Here is a 15,286-nt window from a genome sequence, read left to right on the forward strand (position 1 = left end):
ATATGCACATAACAACAGCATCCAAAGAACACCTCCACCTGGTATTTCTGACAGGTATTCGACCTGGCATCCAGCTCATGAGTCTGAAGCCAGGGTGCTTACTGTCCAGGGGGTGGGGAGGGGAAGGGGGGACAGAGCTATAGTCTGATCATGACAACCCAAACAACTCATTTTTCTGTTTGACTGTGTATGGGAAATTAGAAGACTGCTGTTCAAAACAGCCTCTGTTTGTTTCGATCGTTCTTACTATTGCCGCTTGTCAATGTAGCAAGGCAAATAACTGTCCTCACAGACCTCAAGCATCAGAAAAGTCAGGATGGCTGCAGGGGACATGGGAAGAGACAGGGAGAACCAGGGGCAAGGCAGAGCGTGAGGGTCGGGAATGAGCATGAGGGTAGGACCCTGTTCCCAGAGTCTGCAGAGACCTCCTCAGTGCCTCTTTGCACTAGAATAAGATCGATTTTCCTGGGTATACAAAGTAATTCCTACAGAAAGGATGAGTGGAGCCTTTCAAAATTGAAAAATCACAAACATAAGTAAACGTTGTAGGTGTTTGTGTGTCCAAAGTGTACCTTAAAACAGTTCAACATCAAAAGAAAAAAAAAAAGATTGTTTTTTAAGATGGAGGAAATGTACAGAGGATGGAATTGAAGACAATGAGGAAGTTGGAATATCTAACACATCGTCATTGGTATTAGAAAAGCACCTTTCCATGCATTCAAAATGAGTCAATGATTACCAAAGATTACAGTTTCTTAACTGTCCCCACAAAAAGACAAAGGAAACACAGCAGTAGGACAGTAACCTGTCTTTTCTCATAAATTGTCATGCCCAGGAAGTGTGGGCTAAGTGATTGAGAAATCTGAAGTTGATTTACTTGAAAGACAACTGAATTGATGAGGCAGCCTTTGCAGGAGGAGGATTATATACCCAGGATCTTCCTTTCACCACATCAAGGCTCACAGCTCCCAACCACATCGGCTTCTTCAGGAACACAGGTGAGTGCTTCCAGCCACTACGGCTTAGCAGGAATTCCTTTCGAAGATCAAAACAGAGATGTGGTTTCTATCATGCATGTACTTTGTCTTATTGTATTGTACTTATTCTTCCAGGGGAAAAAAAATAACGTACCCCCTTGACCTAATTTGGTCTTTATCTAAAAAGATATATTTCAAAGAAAACTGATCCATGCTTACAATCATGTGGTGGAGTTGGGGGGGGGGTCAGCCTCAGAGCTTCAAAGAAAAGTCAGAGAGTTTCTTCCAGAGACCTGGCTGCACGTTGGCCCCAGAAAACCTTGTCCTGGCATTTGTAATAAAGCCTTTCTCCCCAAACCTAGCCATCCAATGATAAGGGAAAGATACAGGAAAGATAAAGATGTTCTGTTACTCTACAAAAGTCTTTTTCAATAGTACTTTCATGAGTCTTCCAATTAGAAGATGAACACATGTGCATTCAGAAGGCTTGGAAAGTAAAAAGGGTAAAAATCTTAATGGCCAGAGTTCCACAACCCAGATAAGTCATTTTTAAGAAAATTTCATGACAATAAAGTCCTTCTAAGCTGGATCCACTGCTTTCCTAGGAATTCCCGACCAACCAGTCACCATGAGTTCACTCAGTGTGGCCAACACCAAGTTCACCCTTGACCTGTTCCGGCAGCTGAGGAAGGACGGGGACAACGTCTTCTACTCCCCGGTCAGCATCCTGTCAGCACTGGCCATGCTCGACCTAGGGGCCAGGGGGAACACTGCCCTGCAGATGGAGAAGGTAGGCGTCAGCTGACCCGCAGGACCTGCCCAGCTTTCCTCTTCACTGGGCTGGCTCACACACACAGGGACGGTCGCAGCTCTGGGGACCTGGTGGGTAACACAAGATGCCCAGCAGACTTTCCAGGGCTGTGTGATCACAGAGCTCTTGGGGAGTCACCCCCTCCCCAAGGCTGCCCTCTCTTGATGACCTCCACCACTGCTCATCAACCAGAGCTGAGAAGGCGAAGTGACGGGCTGACTAAACCAAATCCAAGGGACCCATCACCAAAGGTCTCCCCAATGAACAACGAAGGCACATTCTTCAACGTATCTGGAGATAAACCAGCTTTTCTGTGTTTTTTCAAAGAACAAATTCATACCCTGAAGTTCTAGGGTTGGGTGCTTTCAGTGTCTTTACGTTTTGTTCTCTTCCTTTTTGAGGGTTTTGTTCTCTTTTTCTCTACTCTGGATTCACAGATCTTTTGAGTAAAGTTGTCTTGACCCAGATCCTGTCTCTTCCAGGTCCTTCATTTCAATGAAATCACAGAAAAAGCAACAAAGAAACCCACAGCCCCTCATGTAAGTATTCTGGTCCTGGGAGAGCTCCAGATATCTGAAGTATCTGAGAGGGTCTTAGTTTTAACAGGGAATTTCACATAAACTCCGAGGAATGGAAAATCCTAGATGAAAGACTTTAGGACATACGGAACAGTTTCACATTTTATTTTCATAATTATTACTTTCAAGTTTTTGTTTTACTCAGAGAAGGTCAGCATTGAACTTAAGAACAAAAGTCGGACACCAGATAGACCAGCTCCATTCTACACAAATGTGAACATAAGCAATTCATTACTGCCCTGAGTCAGAATGAGCTCATCCCAGTCAACCAAAAAGAATCTGACCCAATATCTGCAAACGCTGGCAACAGGGCCCAGCCTACTATAAATAAGAGGTCATAATTAATGTGAGCTAATGATCACACTCACAATAATGTTACTAAAATAGTTTAACTGATTTAATTAAAAGGAAAAGGAATAAGCACAAGTTCAATTATATTTTGGAAAATGATGGCTAGCAGATATATTTGTTTAGGGCTTTAACAGAACAAAACTCTTAGCTACTAAATAGAAATTTCCAGATTCAGATAGACTTCAGTTTAAAACTTGGCTACTCACTCTGTCTCTTAGGCTATTTAATCACTGAGCTTTTTTATTTTCATCTCAGCTAGACTGAGATTCAGATGACCTACAGGCTGCTCTTAGCTGAATACCAGGCTCAAGGTGTGCTTACATGCAGAGAATGACCATCACATGACAGATGACAGTCAACAAGTCTTAGAAGATGATCGCACCAAGGGCTACATCAGGGCTTCATGTCATAGCATTTAAAATATCCAAACTTCAACATGACCATATGCTTGGTAGCTGTTAGAAGTGAAATAAGGTTTGCACCTTAAGGAACTCCGAGTTTATCTGGAAAGATAAACCTAATTATTTAAACTACTGAGAGGATACCCAATGGTGCCATTTAGTTCAGAAGAGAACAGATCAGAATATGTCAGAGCTGGATCAAAGAATTTCCTGGAAGAAGTTGAATGTAAGGTAAATTCTTCAGGGTATTTGAGGTAAATACAGCAAATATCAGAGAATAAGCCAGAGGTCATCTTTGAGATTATAGACATAAGTGTTGGTACTGATCTAAGTGACTTCATGAGAGTTTAGCACACACATGGACAGGGTAATTCAATGAGCATCTTTTTTGGATGTTGAAGGCTGGAGAGTCAGGAAATGTGCACCACGAGATTCAAAAGTTTCTGACTGAATTAAACAAACCCAGTGATGCCTACAACCTGAAGATCGCCAACAGAGTCTATGGAGAAAAGGAGTTTCAGTTTCTTCAGGTAAATTCCTCTTGGCTCTCCACACCTGGAGTCTGCCTCCTGGTCCTATGTCTCTGGATGGCCAAATGGGGGAAAGCCAGACAGAGGCTTCTGGCTGACTCCTGGGCAGCTCTGGCCCCAGGGGAGGCAGCTCTATCACAGCTCTGACTGCTAGAGCATCCGGTCCCTGACCAGGCCTAGATGAAGTGTGGGTCAGGGGAAAGATAAGTCAGGAGATGCCATTAATGAACAGGCACTGACTCCGTCACAGAGAACGCCTTTTGTGGGAAATGTCTGACTAATGGGGTATTTCTGGAACAGGCAGGCTGGGATGGTTCCTGGAGGGGGCCGGGAAAGCACCAGGGAATATAAACCCAGATGAGAGACGCACTGGTAGAGCTCACTGGTGAGAAGTCTCCCACGTGATTGATCTCCTTTAACTTGCACTGAAATTTGCAAACCCCAGCCTCTTCTTCCCCTGGGTTTTGTGAGGGGGTGTTGAGCCTCAAGGAATCCTGCACTCTCCTTGCACACTTGCCCTCATGGTGCCTGTATACAAATATGCATGTGCAGAGATAGTGGTCTGGCCAGGATCTGGGTTCAGCTTACTTTAATTGTAAATAATTAAATGGGGTGACACATAAATCTTTCTTATTTCCTTCTTTCTTCCTCCACTTCTCAAAGGAATATTTGGATGGGATTAAGAAATTTTACCTAGCCACTGTGGAATCCCTTGATTTCAAAAATGCTCCAGAAGAAGGTCGAAAGAAGATTAATTCCTGGGTGGCAAGCCAAACAAATGGTAGAGTATGGGAGGGCTACTCATGGCGGAAACTTTTGATCACCCTGTGAGGAAGCCCCAGATGTGACATGGTAGGGAGTCCTGGGTGGGGTGTTATTGGATCTGCAGAGAGGATGGAGGAGGCAGGGCAGATGGTCCCAATAAATGTGGAGAGATCCAGGGGGAGCAGGGAGAGAAGTGAAGGAGGTCAATTAGGTGGAGACATGGCTGCAAAGCTACTTGCACATGGCCCCCGGCTGACACTATTTTTGTGGAACCCAAATTCCCACTCAGCCGCGTTTTGAGATTTTCTTGAGGTCAGAGCCAAGTGTTGATTATAAATCTTTAGAAGAAAACAGTCCAAAGAGCTCCTTCCTCTTACTCATCTGGAAACAGGCAGCCCACCTGGAGACCAGGCTTCCTGCCACTGAGCTGTCACGGCCTGGAGCACACCTCCACCAACCCTCCTGCAGGGATTACCCCAGGGTCTCCTCTACCCACTGCAGAGAGCTTCTCAAAGCCTCCATTTTGTGGACAACTAGTGCCACCCCTTACTACAGGCCGTCCTTGCAGCAGTTCTACAGGAGACTGAGGAGGAGGAAGGAACCCCCGGGAGTAGCATCTGACAGCAGGGGACTGTCAGAGTACAGAGCTCAGGCCATTGTCCTTGAGGACAATCAGGCCCTGTTTCTCCACGTGAGGGGCCCACCTTGGGAAAACAGAAGGGGAGGAGCAGAGGAAGGAAGGAAAGAGTCAAGCTGAATAGCAGATAAAATCAGCTCCTCGGTGTCCCCTAGACAGTCTCACCTCCTTTCCTGTCTCCATCCCTGTAGCTCTCTAGGGCTGGCACCATGAGAAGGCTGCACCTGGTGGCAGTCCACAAGTCCCTAAAGCAATGGCACTTAAATATAAGGACCAGTCATGAAATTGTGCATAGCAGTCTCTCCAGAAACCATTTGTACTTACATGATGACCTTTTTTTTCCCCCTTACAGAAAAAATCAAGGACCTATTTCCTAGTGGCAGTATTGACCAAACCACCAGACTGGTTCTGGTGAATGCAGTCTACTTCAAAGGGCGGTGGGATAAGGAATTTAAAAAGGAATTGACCACAGAAGCAAAGTTCTGGCAGAATAAGGTATTGCATGTGGAAAGTTAAATTTAGACGCATCTGATGGGATGGACCACTACAGTAGAGCGTGCCGTGAACAAGCAGATATTGTTTTGTTTTATTCTTATAATTTTAGTTAGTTAGGAGTGCCTGCAAAAAATAGTAACTTCTGTCTTTATTGCTCAAAATTCCTGAGTTGTTTCTCCAAAAGAGAGGGATGTGTTTGGTGTCTCATTAATATTATCTTTTTGTCTAACTTGGTATTTATTTGATGCCTTAATTTATTGTAGAATGTGAGCAAATCTGTGCAGATGATGGCCAAAAGCGGGCATTTTAATTTTGCCTTCCTGGAGGATGTGCAGGCCAAGATCCTGGAAATACCATACAAAGGCAATCACCTGAGCATGGTCCTGCTGCTACCCAATGAAGCAGATGGCCTGCAGGAGGTAACACTCGCATTGACCTTTCTTCCTTCTATTGCCTGATTTTTTCCCCCCATGATAACTGTTTAAGTCTAAACAAGACAAAAACTTTGAGGCCAAGGTGCCTCGAATAATAAAAAATTCAAAACAAGGAACAATGACTCAGTCACTGAATCAGATGATTCAGTGGCACACATCTGTAATCAGCAACTCAGGAGGCCAAGACAGAAGGATGACAAGTTTGAGGCCAACCTCAACAACTTAGTGAGATCCTCAGCAATTTATATGAGACCCTGTCTCAAAATAAAAAAATAAAAAGGGCTGCAGATATAGCTCCATGTTTAAGTGCCCCTGGGTTCAATCCCCAGTACATCTTTACATTATAAATAGTTTAGCTTACAGCCTGACACAGGCTTAATTTATTATCATTTAAGTAGAGCCATACACCTTAAATGTCAGTTTGATGGCAACAAGCTACAATTAAACCCAGAGAAATATATACCAATGTGAGAAATGTTTAAAAACATATCAAGCAAGAACTAAGAGTAGAAATAGGTCATGTACTATGACTGCAGTATGTAATAAATAATGTGTGCAAGAAAATAAAAAGTCTACAAAATGACACATACAGTAGACAGATGGCATAAGAAGTAGTGATATATAGTTCGTTTGGTTCAAAATAATGTAATTCTATTTGTACATACATGTTTGTACATGTGAACACATATAATCAAATAAGTCTTCATATATGTTCAGGCATGCTGTTTTTGCTTATTAGAATAACGTCTAATAAACTGGATCAACTGTGTATGTTGCATTTATTGCTGAACTCAAAATTTCCCACGTATTCCATTCATTGTTAAAGTGTGCCAGAGTCCAAAAGTTGATCATGTCAGTTTCATTTTTTTTTTTTTCCATCTTTATAGCTTGAAGACAAACTCACTGCTGAGAAGTTAATGGAGTGGACCAGCCCAGGGAGCATGGAGATGACTAATGTAAATGTGTGCCTCCCTCGATTCAAAGTGGAAGAGACCTACGACCTCGTGACCATATTGAGAGCCATGGGGATGGAGGACGTCTTCTGTCCACAAAAGGCTGACCTCTCGGGCATGACAGGGACACAGGGCCTTTCGGTGTCCAAAGTTGTGCACAAGTCCTTTGTGGAAGTGAATGAAGAGGGCACGGAGGCTGCGGCCGCCACGGGCATAGTAGTTGAAGTAACGTCCGCCCCAATGCCCCCTGTTAGTTTCTATTGTGACCACCCCTTCCTGTTCTTCATCAAGCAAAAGAAGACCGACAGCATCCTCTTCTTTGGCAGAGTCTCTTCCCCTTAAGTAGGATGCCTCTGTCTCTCTTATGAGGACCAGTCACAGAGCAAAAGGTAAACTGAGGCTGGAAATAACACGTCCTTTGTATATTCATTTTCTTTTCAGCCTCAGAGTCCCCACTAAGAATGCGATGGTTGTAGGAGCCTCTCTTTTTCTCTCTTTCAGCACACACATATGAACCAGTTTTCTTCTTCTTTTTTTTTTTCTTATAAAAATTTCCTTGGAGAACAAAACGTTCAATGTGAAGATTAAAACAATCCATACCTCATCTTCTAAATTGGACACGATTGCTTCTGTCCTGTTTTGGATGAACCAAAGCAAATCACATTCTCTTCAAACTCATCAACCTAGACACCCACTTTTCCTTCAATTGAGGTGATATCTGGGACCCTTCTTATATTTCTAAATTCTGTGATTCTATTAAATCAATTAGCAATAAAGGAATGACCTGCTCAAATTATTTGTTCCTTTACCTTTTTTTTCTTTCCAACAAAGTACAAGTGATCAACCACACCTAAGAAATAGGTCAGAAATATATTAGTCATAGAGAAAGAAAAATTCAGAACAAGCTCAGGCAGGCTGAGTCTAAAGTGGTAGGCAGATAAACTTCTATAGATATTCATTTTGTATTTCTTAAAATCAAGGAAATTTTATTTATTATTTGGCTGTTAGATTTGGGGGGTTGTTTTCTTTTGGGGGTTTTTGTTGTTTTGTTTTTTGTTGTGTTGTTGTTGTTTTGCAGTTCTGGGGATCAATCAAATCCAACTGTTCTACCTCTGAGCTAAACTCCCAGCCCAGGAAAAAGCTAGAGCTCTACTTTTTGACAAAATGGACTTATTCCAGCTGTCCACATTTTTAAAAATATATATTAATATAATTGGCCATATTAACAGATTGCAGGGAGAAATTTCTTAGACCTGCATTGTACAATGCAATAATTATTAGCCACAGCAGCTATTTAAAATTAACATTAAACAAAATTAAAAGTACAGTTTCTTCATCTCACTAGCCACATATCACATTCTCAACACCCACGTGTGATTGACAGGTATCATGTTGCACCATGCAACCGCTGAACACGTCCATTATCAGACCCCATCACCAGAGAGCACTTTGCTGGACAGCAATGCACAGCACCTGGAACATTACATGACAAAATTAAATATATGTGCTTTATGAGGATTCTTAATAGGATAAAAACAGAAGGAGACTGATTCTTTAACGTATTAAAATATGTTAGATACATAAAATATAGCTATCTAAATTTCAAATCCAAAATCAAGTTAAATAGGAAACAATGAAAGCATTGAATTCAAAGGGTAAAAAGAAATCCAATATTATTGCTATTTTTGACAATCTCTGACAATGAATTAGTAAAAAGGAAAAGGGCAGGTCAGTGTATAGAGTGTGGTACCATTTGTGGTTTTTTAGAAAAAATAATAATAATAAACTGTGCACACATGATTTTACCTAAACCTGTAGTTTATCTCTGGAGGAATATGTAAGAAGTTTGACCATGTGTTTTGGGGAGGAAGGGTACCCCAGTGGTTTGGTGACATTGGGGACAGAGGTACTTTGAACTATAAACCCTTTTCACCTTTTGTGTTTTAAATATATCTCCTATTCAAAATATTGATCAAATCTATATTTTTAAGAAGTCAACTGATTCTGATTCTTCAGGTTTACTTATAAATCGAGGTCTGGCTTTTAAAGTAATATCATATTTGCATTTATATATACCAAGTCTGGGGCACTGGGTTCAATCTTCAGCACCACATAAAAATAAACAAATAAAAATAAAGGTATTGTGTCCAACTACAACTAAAAAATAAATATTAAGGGGCTGGTGTTGTGGCTCAGTGGTTGAGTGCTTGCCTCTCATGCATGAGACACTGGGTTCGATCCTCAGCACCACATCAAAAAATGAATAAATAAAAATAAATATTAATATATACCAAGTCTCTAGGAATGTAGAGTATGATAAAAATACTGCTACTGGAATAAGATATGACCCATATTAAACAAAAACAGAATACTCTGTAATTATACCAGATTATTACTACAAAGAGTCACTATTACACTGTATTTCTAGTATGTAGTTTGGACAACTACCATTTCCAAAAGACTGGTAAATCTAGTTCAAGGTACTAAATAGTGATAAAGAAAACAATGTAATGACTTGAAAAAAATGAGAAATTGAAAATATATTAATCCCCACATGGTTCTATATAAATTTTTGAATGAAATATGACAGTTAAGATAACCAGATTGTGGCAAATGGCTGTGCTGTCAAATGATAACCCATGTCAATGTCCCCTTTGTAAGGACAAATCCTCCTTGCTGAAAATAACCATATATTTTTAAGAGTATTTGCTTAGAAATTTTGTATTTCTAAATATTCTCCTCCTTCTTCAAAATGTAGATAAATCTTTTTGAAGAATGAACAGATCTTTTGTGAGTTTAATGGCCAAGGAATGTCTTTCTTAAGGACCTGGGAACCACTTCCTTGAAATGGAAGCATCAGAGAAGATAATGCCCCTATGTCCAGGAAAAGACTGAGTCTGACTTCAGGGGTACCTGACTCCAGATTCCTAAACTACCCCCATCCTAAAGATAGAAGCTTGTTTTTCCTTTGGGTGAAGTCAATTCCCTAACTCAGGTGGCCATCCCAGTCGCCATGGGACCCCAGGATGAGTCATGAGTGAGGGATGGAGACATAAAGTGCTCTTACTGGAGGACTCACTATTAAAGCAATAATCTTGAGAACAAATATCTACTGTGTGTTTTCATGACTGTTGTTAGGGTTTGACTATGAGGTGTGCCCCTGAGGTCCTGTGTTACTGCAGGAATATTCTGAAGTGAAAAAAAAAAATAGACAATGAGAGCTGTGACCTGATCAGTCCACCCTTTAAATGGAGTAACTATAGGCAGGTGGGGCATGGCTGGAGGAGGTGGGTCACTGGGAGGACCCCTGGAGGGTGCATCTTCCCTGTGGCCCCTGCCCCTTCCTCTCTCTTTGCCTCCTGGTGGGCTTGAGGTGAGCAGTATTCCTCCACCCCTCGCCTCTGCCATGACATTCTGCCTCCCTTGGGCTAAAGCAATGAAGCCACCAACCATGGACTAAACCTCTGAAACTGGGCGACAAAATAAACCTTTCCTCCTCTGAGTTGTTTATATTGGATATTTTGGTCACAGTGATGCTGACTAACACAACTCTATGAAAGGGTGAGATTTCCTTTCCCTCTGTCTTGGTAATTTCTTAGCACATTATCTGTAATGCACATTACATTCTGATTTATGTTTCCTTTCTCTACTCCCTTCGTGGGGAAGATTTGGGGATTGGGAGAAGATTCTGGTTTTGATTCTATTTCCCCAACACATAATAAATACCTACCCACCCCACCCCTGAATCCTGCCATGGGTCACTTAAATAAATGTGTGTGCTAATTACAACAGTGAAGAGAAAGATTGTTTACCTAGGATCGTGCGATGCCTTGTGGGATGGAGAGGCCACTAGGTATCATCCTCTGTGACACCTCGGCCTCAGTATTCTGAGGTACCTGGAGGCAAGTGTGGGACCTATCAAGACTGGAAGGGTTCACAGAGATGCTGAGTCTTTAGTGCCTTCACTTCGAAATTCTCATTTTTAGAGCAACTGACTACATGTCTAGGAAATGGTGCCCTCAGACACCCAGGACAGCAGAAGCCAACTCCCTGGACACAGCTCTGAAATTTTCATCTCCTAAATATCTTGGGAACAGGAGAGGAGTCACTGGCAGGGTCATTCAGAAAGAGAATAAAATCTCACATGAAATTCCCAGTCTTGGGAAGGATTCTGGTACCTTGCTGTTGGGGTAAACACTCAGTGCCCAGAAGCCATGCTGTGTCTGAAGGGGAACAAGGGGCTCCCATGGATGTATTGGGGGAGCAAGGAGGAGGGAAAGTGGTCACATCCCTTATCTCCAGTCTTAAGTGGGGATCAGAGCAAAAGGATCTTGGTTGTGAAGTCAAGTCATGTACTCATTAAACATCTGAAGAAACCCCTATGAGCAGTTGACACACACCTATCAGGTAGTTATTCCCCCTGCTGATAGGGACAGCACCACCCTGAGGAATCCACGAGTCTAGAATGTTCAAAACCTCTCTGTTGGGTCCTCCAAGCTCTTCCTTTGGAATTAGAAAACAGCATGCCCAGGCCTTTGCAGCCCCGGGCTTGACTATTTTAACACTACCTTACAATTTTTTAAATTTTACTAATCATTATAGTAGCAAATGTAGCTCAAAATTATGAGTATTTATAACACTAATTTTTTAAATTCCCAAATCCCATAATAGCCTCCATGAAATTCTTTGTTTGGATGTTTTTCACCATATGAGCCAGATATTCATGAGTAGGAAAAGAAGAGGGCCCCCTGGGAGACCAAAAGGATCCCTTTTCCCTCTTCTCCCGCCTGCCCCCACACCTCACTCGCACTCCCCTCGGATTGCTGTGCCACATCCAGCTCTGCCAGAGCCACCGCACACAGGCTTCCCTGATTTTACACAGGTTTACTCTATGGCTTCTCATAAGCCCTATCAACTGACCCAAAATCCTACTGCTCAGGGGACCAATGTAAGCAATATCAGATGGTCAGCTTGGTGAGGCTGATGTGTGACCAGGACACTAGAGGTGGGCAAACAAAGCCTGGCCTCAGGGGTCCCTCTGGGAATGCATTCCCATGCCCTCCAGGACTGAAAGACTGATCTGTGTCCTCTGAGTATTACCCACATGGGTCTGGAGAAATCCTATCCCAGGTGAATTCAGTGAGTCCAGAGCAGATTTGGCATGAGTTTAACTAACAAGACTACCTGTTACATTAACCTGCCAGACGAGAGCTAACCAGCGGACGATTCACTCAGTAGTTAACACATGGAGGAAAGTCCGGGAGTTTGAAGGGCTAGAAAGAATGGCAGTTATGCGAACAAAGATGAAAATTGGATAGTGTTATCATAATTATGGAACCCTCCTGGTGTACTGTTAGTCATCTTGGCTTCTGTTTCTCATTGTTTAGATAAGAAATTGAACCAATGAGCTCTGATGTGCCTTCCAACATTCTATTGGTCATGACTTCCTTTAAGAAACCTTTGACACACTTCAGTATCTATTTCTTTTTAGAGCAAATAAACTAGAACACCACAAAAAATTAAATTAATATGTACAACCAGAGATATGAAAAATTGTGCTCTGTAACAAATTAAAATTTTTAAAAATGAAAGGAAAAAAATTAAATAAAATGTTGATGATACATCTTGAGACAGGAATACAATGGTGCAGGAGTGACCATACAGGTAAACTGTCCAGCTTTGGTGGAGTCTTGAGGTCACAGCAGCCCTGAAGACAGTATGCCATGGCCTTGGGAGAGACCCTAAGCCAGAAGCATGCAGCCAGGTTAGTCAGATCCTGACCCACAGGAGACATGAAGTCACAATTCTCTATCACTTTCAGCTGCTACATTCACAACAACTTTTAGGTACCAATAGATACCTAACACAGGAACCTAATGCTTCATTTTAATTCGTTTTAAACAGTGTAGCACATTGGGCTGGTGGCTCCCCTACTGAAGAGCACAGGTTTAAACTTCATGATGGACTTTCTGTTTCATGTTTCCATTCAGGAATTTGGAGCCTCAAACAACATAAGAAGCCTGTAGTTGGGTTGGGGATGTGGCTCAAGCGGTAGCACACTTGCCTGGCATGCGTGCGGCCCGGATTCGATCCTCAGCACCACATACAAAAACAAAGATGTTGTGTCTGCCGAAAACAAAAAATATATATATTAAAAGTCAATCTCTCTCTCTCTCTCTCTCTCTCTCCCACTCTTTCTTTAAAAAAAAAAAAAAAAAAAGAGTTATATGAATTCCCCCTAAAACTTCTTCAGACAGTAGAAAAAGTGATAGCTAAATAGAAATTTAAATCTACACAAAACAATGAAGAGTGACCAAAATATTAAATATGTGGGTAAACATAAAAGACACTTGCTTACTTTTAAAAGATAATGAACTCTTTAAAGCAAAAGAGTAGTGACATACTATGGAATTTATAAGAATTATAAAAATAAAATCTATAACTACCATAGCACCAAGGACCCAGGGATAAAATGGAAGTACACTGCCATAAGTACACATTAAAAGTTACTTGTGTAATACTATTTAAAAGTAACCTGTACTAAACTAAATAAACGTTTTATTCGTGTACTATAATTATACATAATAGTGACAATTGTTGTATATATGCATATTTTAAACTCTAAAGCAACCGTAAATATGTTAAAAGGGGAAATGAAATGGAATACTAAAAATAATCAGAAAGAAGCCAGGAAAAGAAGAACAATGAACAGTTGAAACAAGCAGGAAATATATGGCAATATGGTACCTTTAACCCCAACCACAACGACCACAGTAAATGTTAATGGTCTAAACACCATTTAAAAGGTATCTCGTCAGACTGCATTACAGAGCAGGGCCCAGTGCAATAAAGTCTGGCCCCCTGTTTGATGTTTGACTGCAAACAGGGTAAAACTCTACCCTCCTTCCTTTCCTTTGAGCCCCATCTGGCTTGTAAGAAAGCCCTAGAGCTCCCTCCCATGGCACCTATGGGAAGTTCAAACCAGGCAGGCCCGGTGGTCTCAGACACCCTCACTATGGGACCAATCCTAATCACAATAAAAGCCAAAACCAGTTGACCCTTCCTGGCTCCCTCAAGCCCACTAGCGAGCCTGTCCCGAGCTCCAGAGAAAGTCTCACTCATCAAGTACCAGCCTTTCTTACTGTCCTGGTGTGTGTGTGCAGCATCACCAGTCACAGCAGCTGACTGATTTTGAGTAGATGGGACCCATCTATCCTCCATGGAGAGATCACTACATCCAACTATAAGCTGGGTATTTTAAAATTTATTTTGAAAGTAACCACACATTTAAGTCAAAAATAAAAATCTAAAAAAATAAAAACTATGCCAATCCTAATCACTGGAAACTTGAGTGGATACATTGATATAAGACAAACTTCAGCAAAAGGACCATTATCAGGGATCATGGGGAGTTGAAATAATCATAAAGATGAGAAGGAAAGTAGACAATCCAGAAATAGGCCCATGTATTTACATACCACAAAGTGTCCACGGTAATTAACCCAATAGGGTAAGGAGTTTTTGCAATTGATCATGCCAAAAAAAAAATGAATATATGAAAAACAGGTAATTCCAACCCTTATTCCACACACACACACTCAAAAAATATTCACAATAAATCAATCATAGGACTAAATACAAACCTGAAACCATAAAAACTCTACAAAAAAAATACAGATCATGGCATAATTGAAATTGGCAAAGTTTTCTTAGATTTGACAAAGTAAAAACCATAAAATAAAAAGATAATGAATTGGATCTCATCAAAATTTAAAACTGCCCTTCAAAAAACACCTTAAAAATGTACTCCATGTATCTCACAAAGAACTCTTGCTCAGGAGGGTTTTAAGAGGGCAGAATAGAGGTCACTTTCTGGGACACTCCATGGCATGAAACCAAGAAAGCAGATAGGCAGCTTCTCAGCAAGGTGGGTGAAAAAAGGTGGGGGCACTTTATTCGAAATTAATTCTGGACATTCAAAGCAGATTGGGGACTTGAGAGGTTGCATATAATAAGGAAGAAATCTCCAGGGCCTCCACCACTGCCACCTCCACTGGCACCACCAGCCAGAGTGGTACCCCATGAACAAAGTGGAGGGATGAGAAAATTAAAGGAATCCACATTTTTAGGAGGCCTGAGGCATGCCTGGATTCAGAGAATTCAGAGATGAAAAACACTGCCAGACTAACCTGAAAGGCTTGCAACACAGTATCCTTGTGCAGGAAAGAAACCACATCTGTCCCAGCTGTGTGCAGAGGACCCAAGGAAGAAACATTTTGCAGCTCCAGCTCAGAAGCCAGCAGCTGGGGAGCAAGCAGGGGCTTAGTCCTAAATACAGACCTGGTAAACCCACA

The 15,286-nt window shown here is 41.6% G+C and overlaps 1 protein-coding gene across 1 annotated transcript; it reads left to right on the forward strand.

The window, feature by feature from the left end:
- The first annotated feature begins 846 nt into the window (after positions 1 to 846).
- LOC107139458 (serpin B4-like) lies at positions 847 to 7,725 on the forward strand. The gene is made up of 8 exons (XM_015482317.2): positions 847 to 998; positions 1,583 to 1,767; positions 2,271 to 2,327; positions 3,520 to 3,648; positions 4,312 to 4,429; positions 5,403 to 5,545; positions 5,809 to 5,964; positions 6,867 to 7,725. The coding sequence occupies exons 2-8, from the start codon at positions 1,606 to 1,608 to the stop codon at positions 7,272 to 7,274; spliced, it is 1,173 nt and encodes a 390-aa protein (XP_015337803.1). The 5' UTR covers positions 847 to 998; positions 1,583 to 1,605; the 3' UTR covers positions 7,275 to 7,725.
- The last annotated feature ends 7,561 nt before the right edge of the window (positions 7,726 to 15,286 follow it).

Source organism: Marmota marmota, unplaced genomic scaffold (assembly GCF_001458135.2).
Source record: "Marmota marmota marmota unplaced genomic scaffold, marMar, whole genome shotgun sequence".
NCBI lineage: Eukaryota > Metazoa > Chordata > Mammalia > Rodentia > Sciuridae > Marmota > Marmota marmota.

Excerpts from the sequence above, each read along its gene's own strand:
- LOC107139458 (XM_015482317.2), top strand. The coding sequence starts at position 1,606 with ATGAGTTCACTCAGTGTGGCCAACACCAAGTTCACCCTTGACCTGTTC. Across the intron at positions 1,768-2,270 it reads CTGCCCTGCAGATGGAGAAG|GTCCTTCATTTCAATGAAAT; the intron begins GTAGGCGTCAGC and ends TGTCTCTTCCAG. Across the intron at positions 4,430-5,402 it reads GGTGGCAAGCCAAACAAATG|AAAAAATCAAGGACCTATTT; the intron begins GTAGAGTATGGG and ends TCCCCCTTACAG.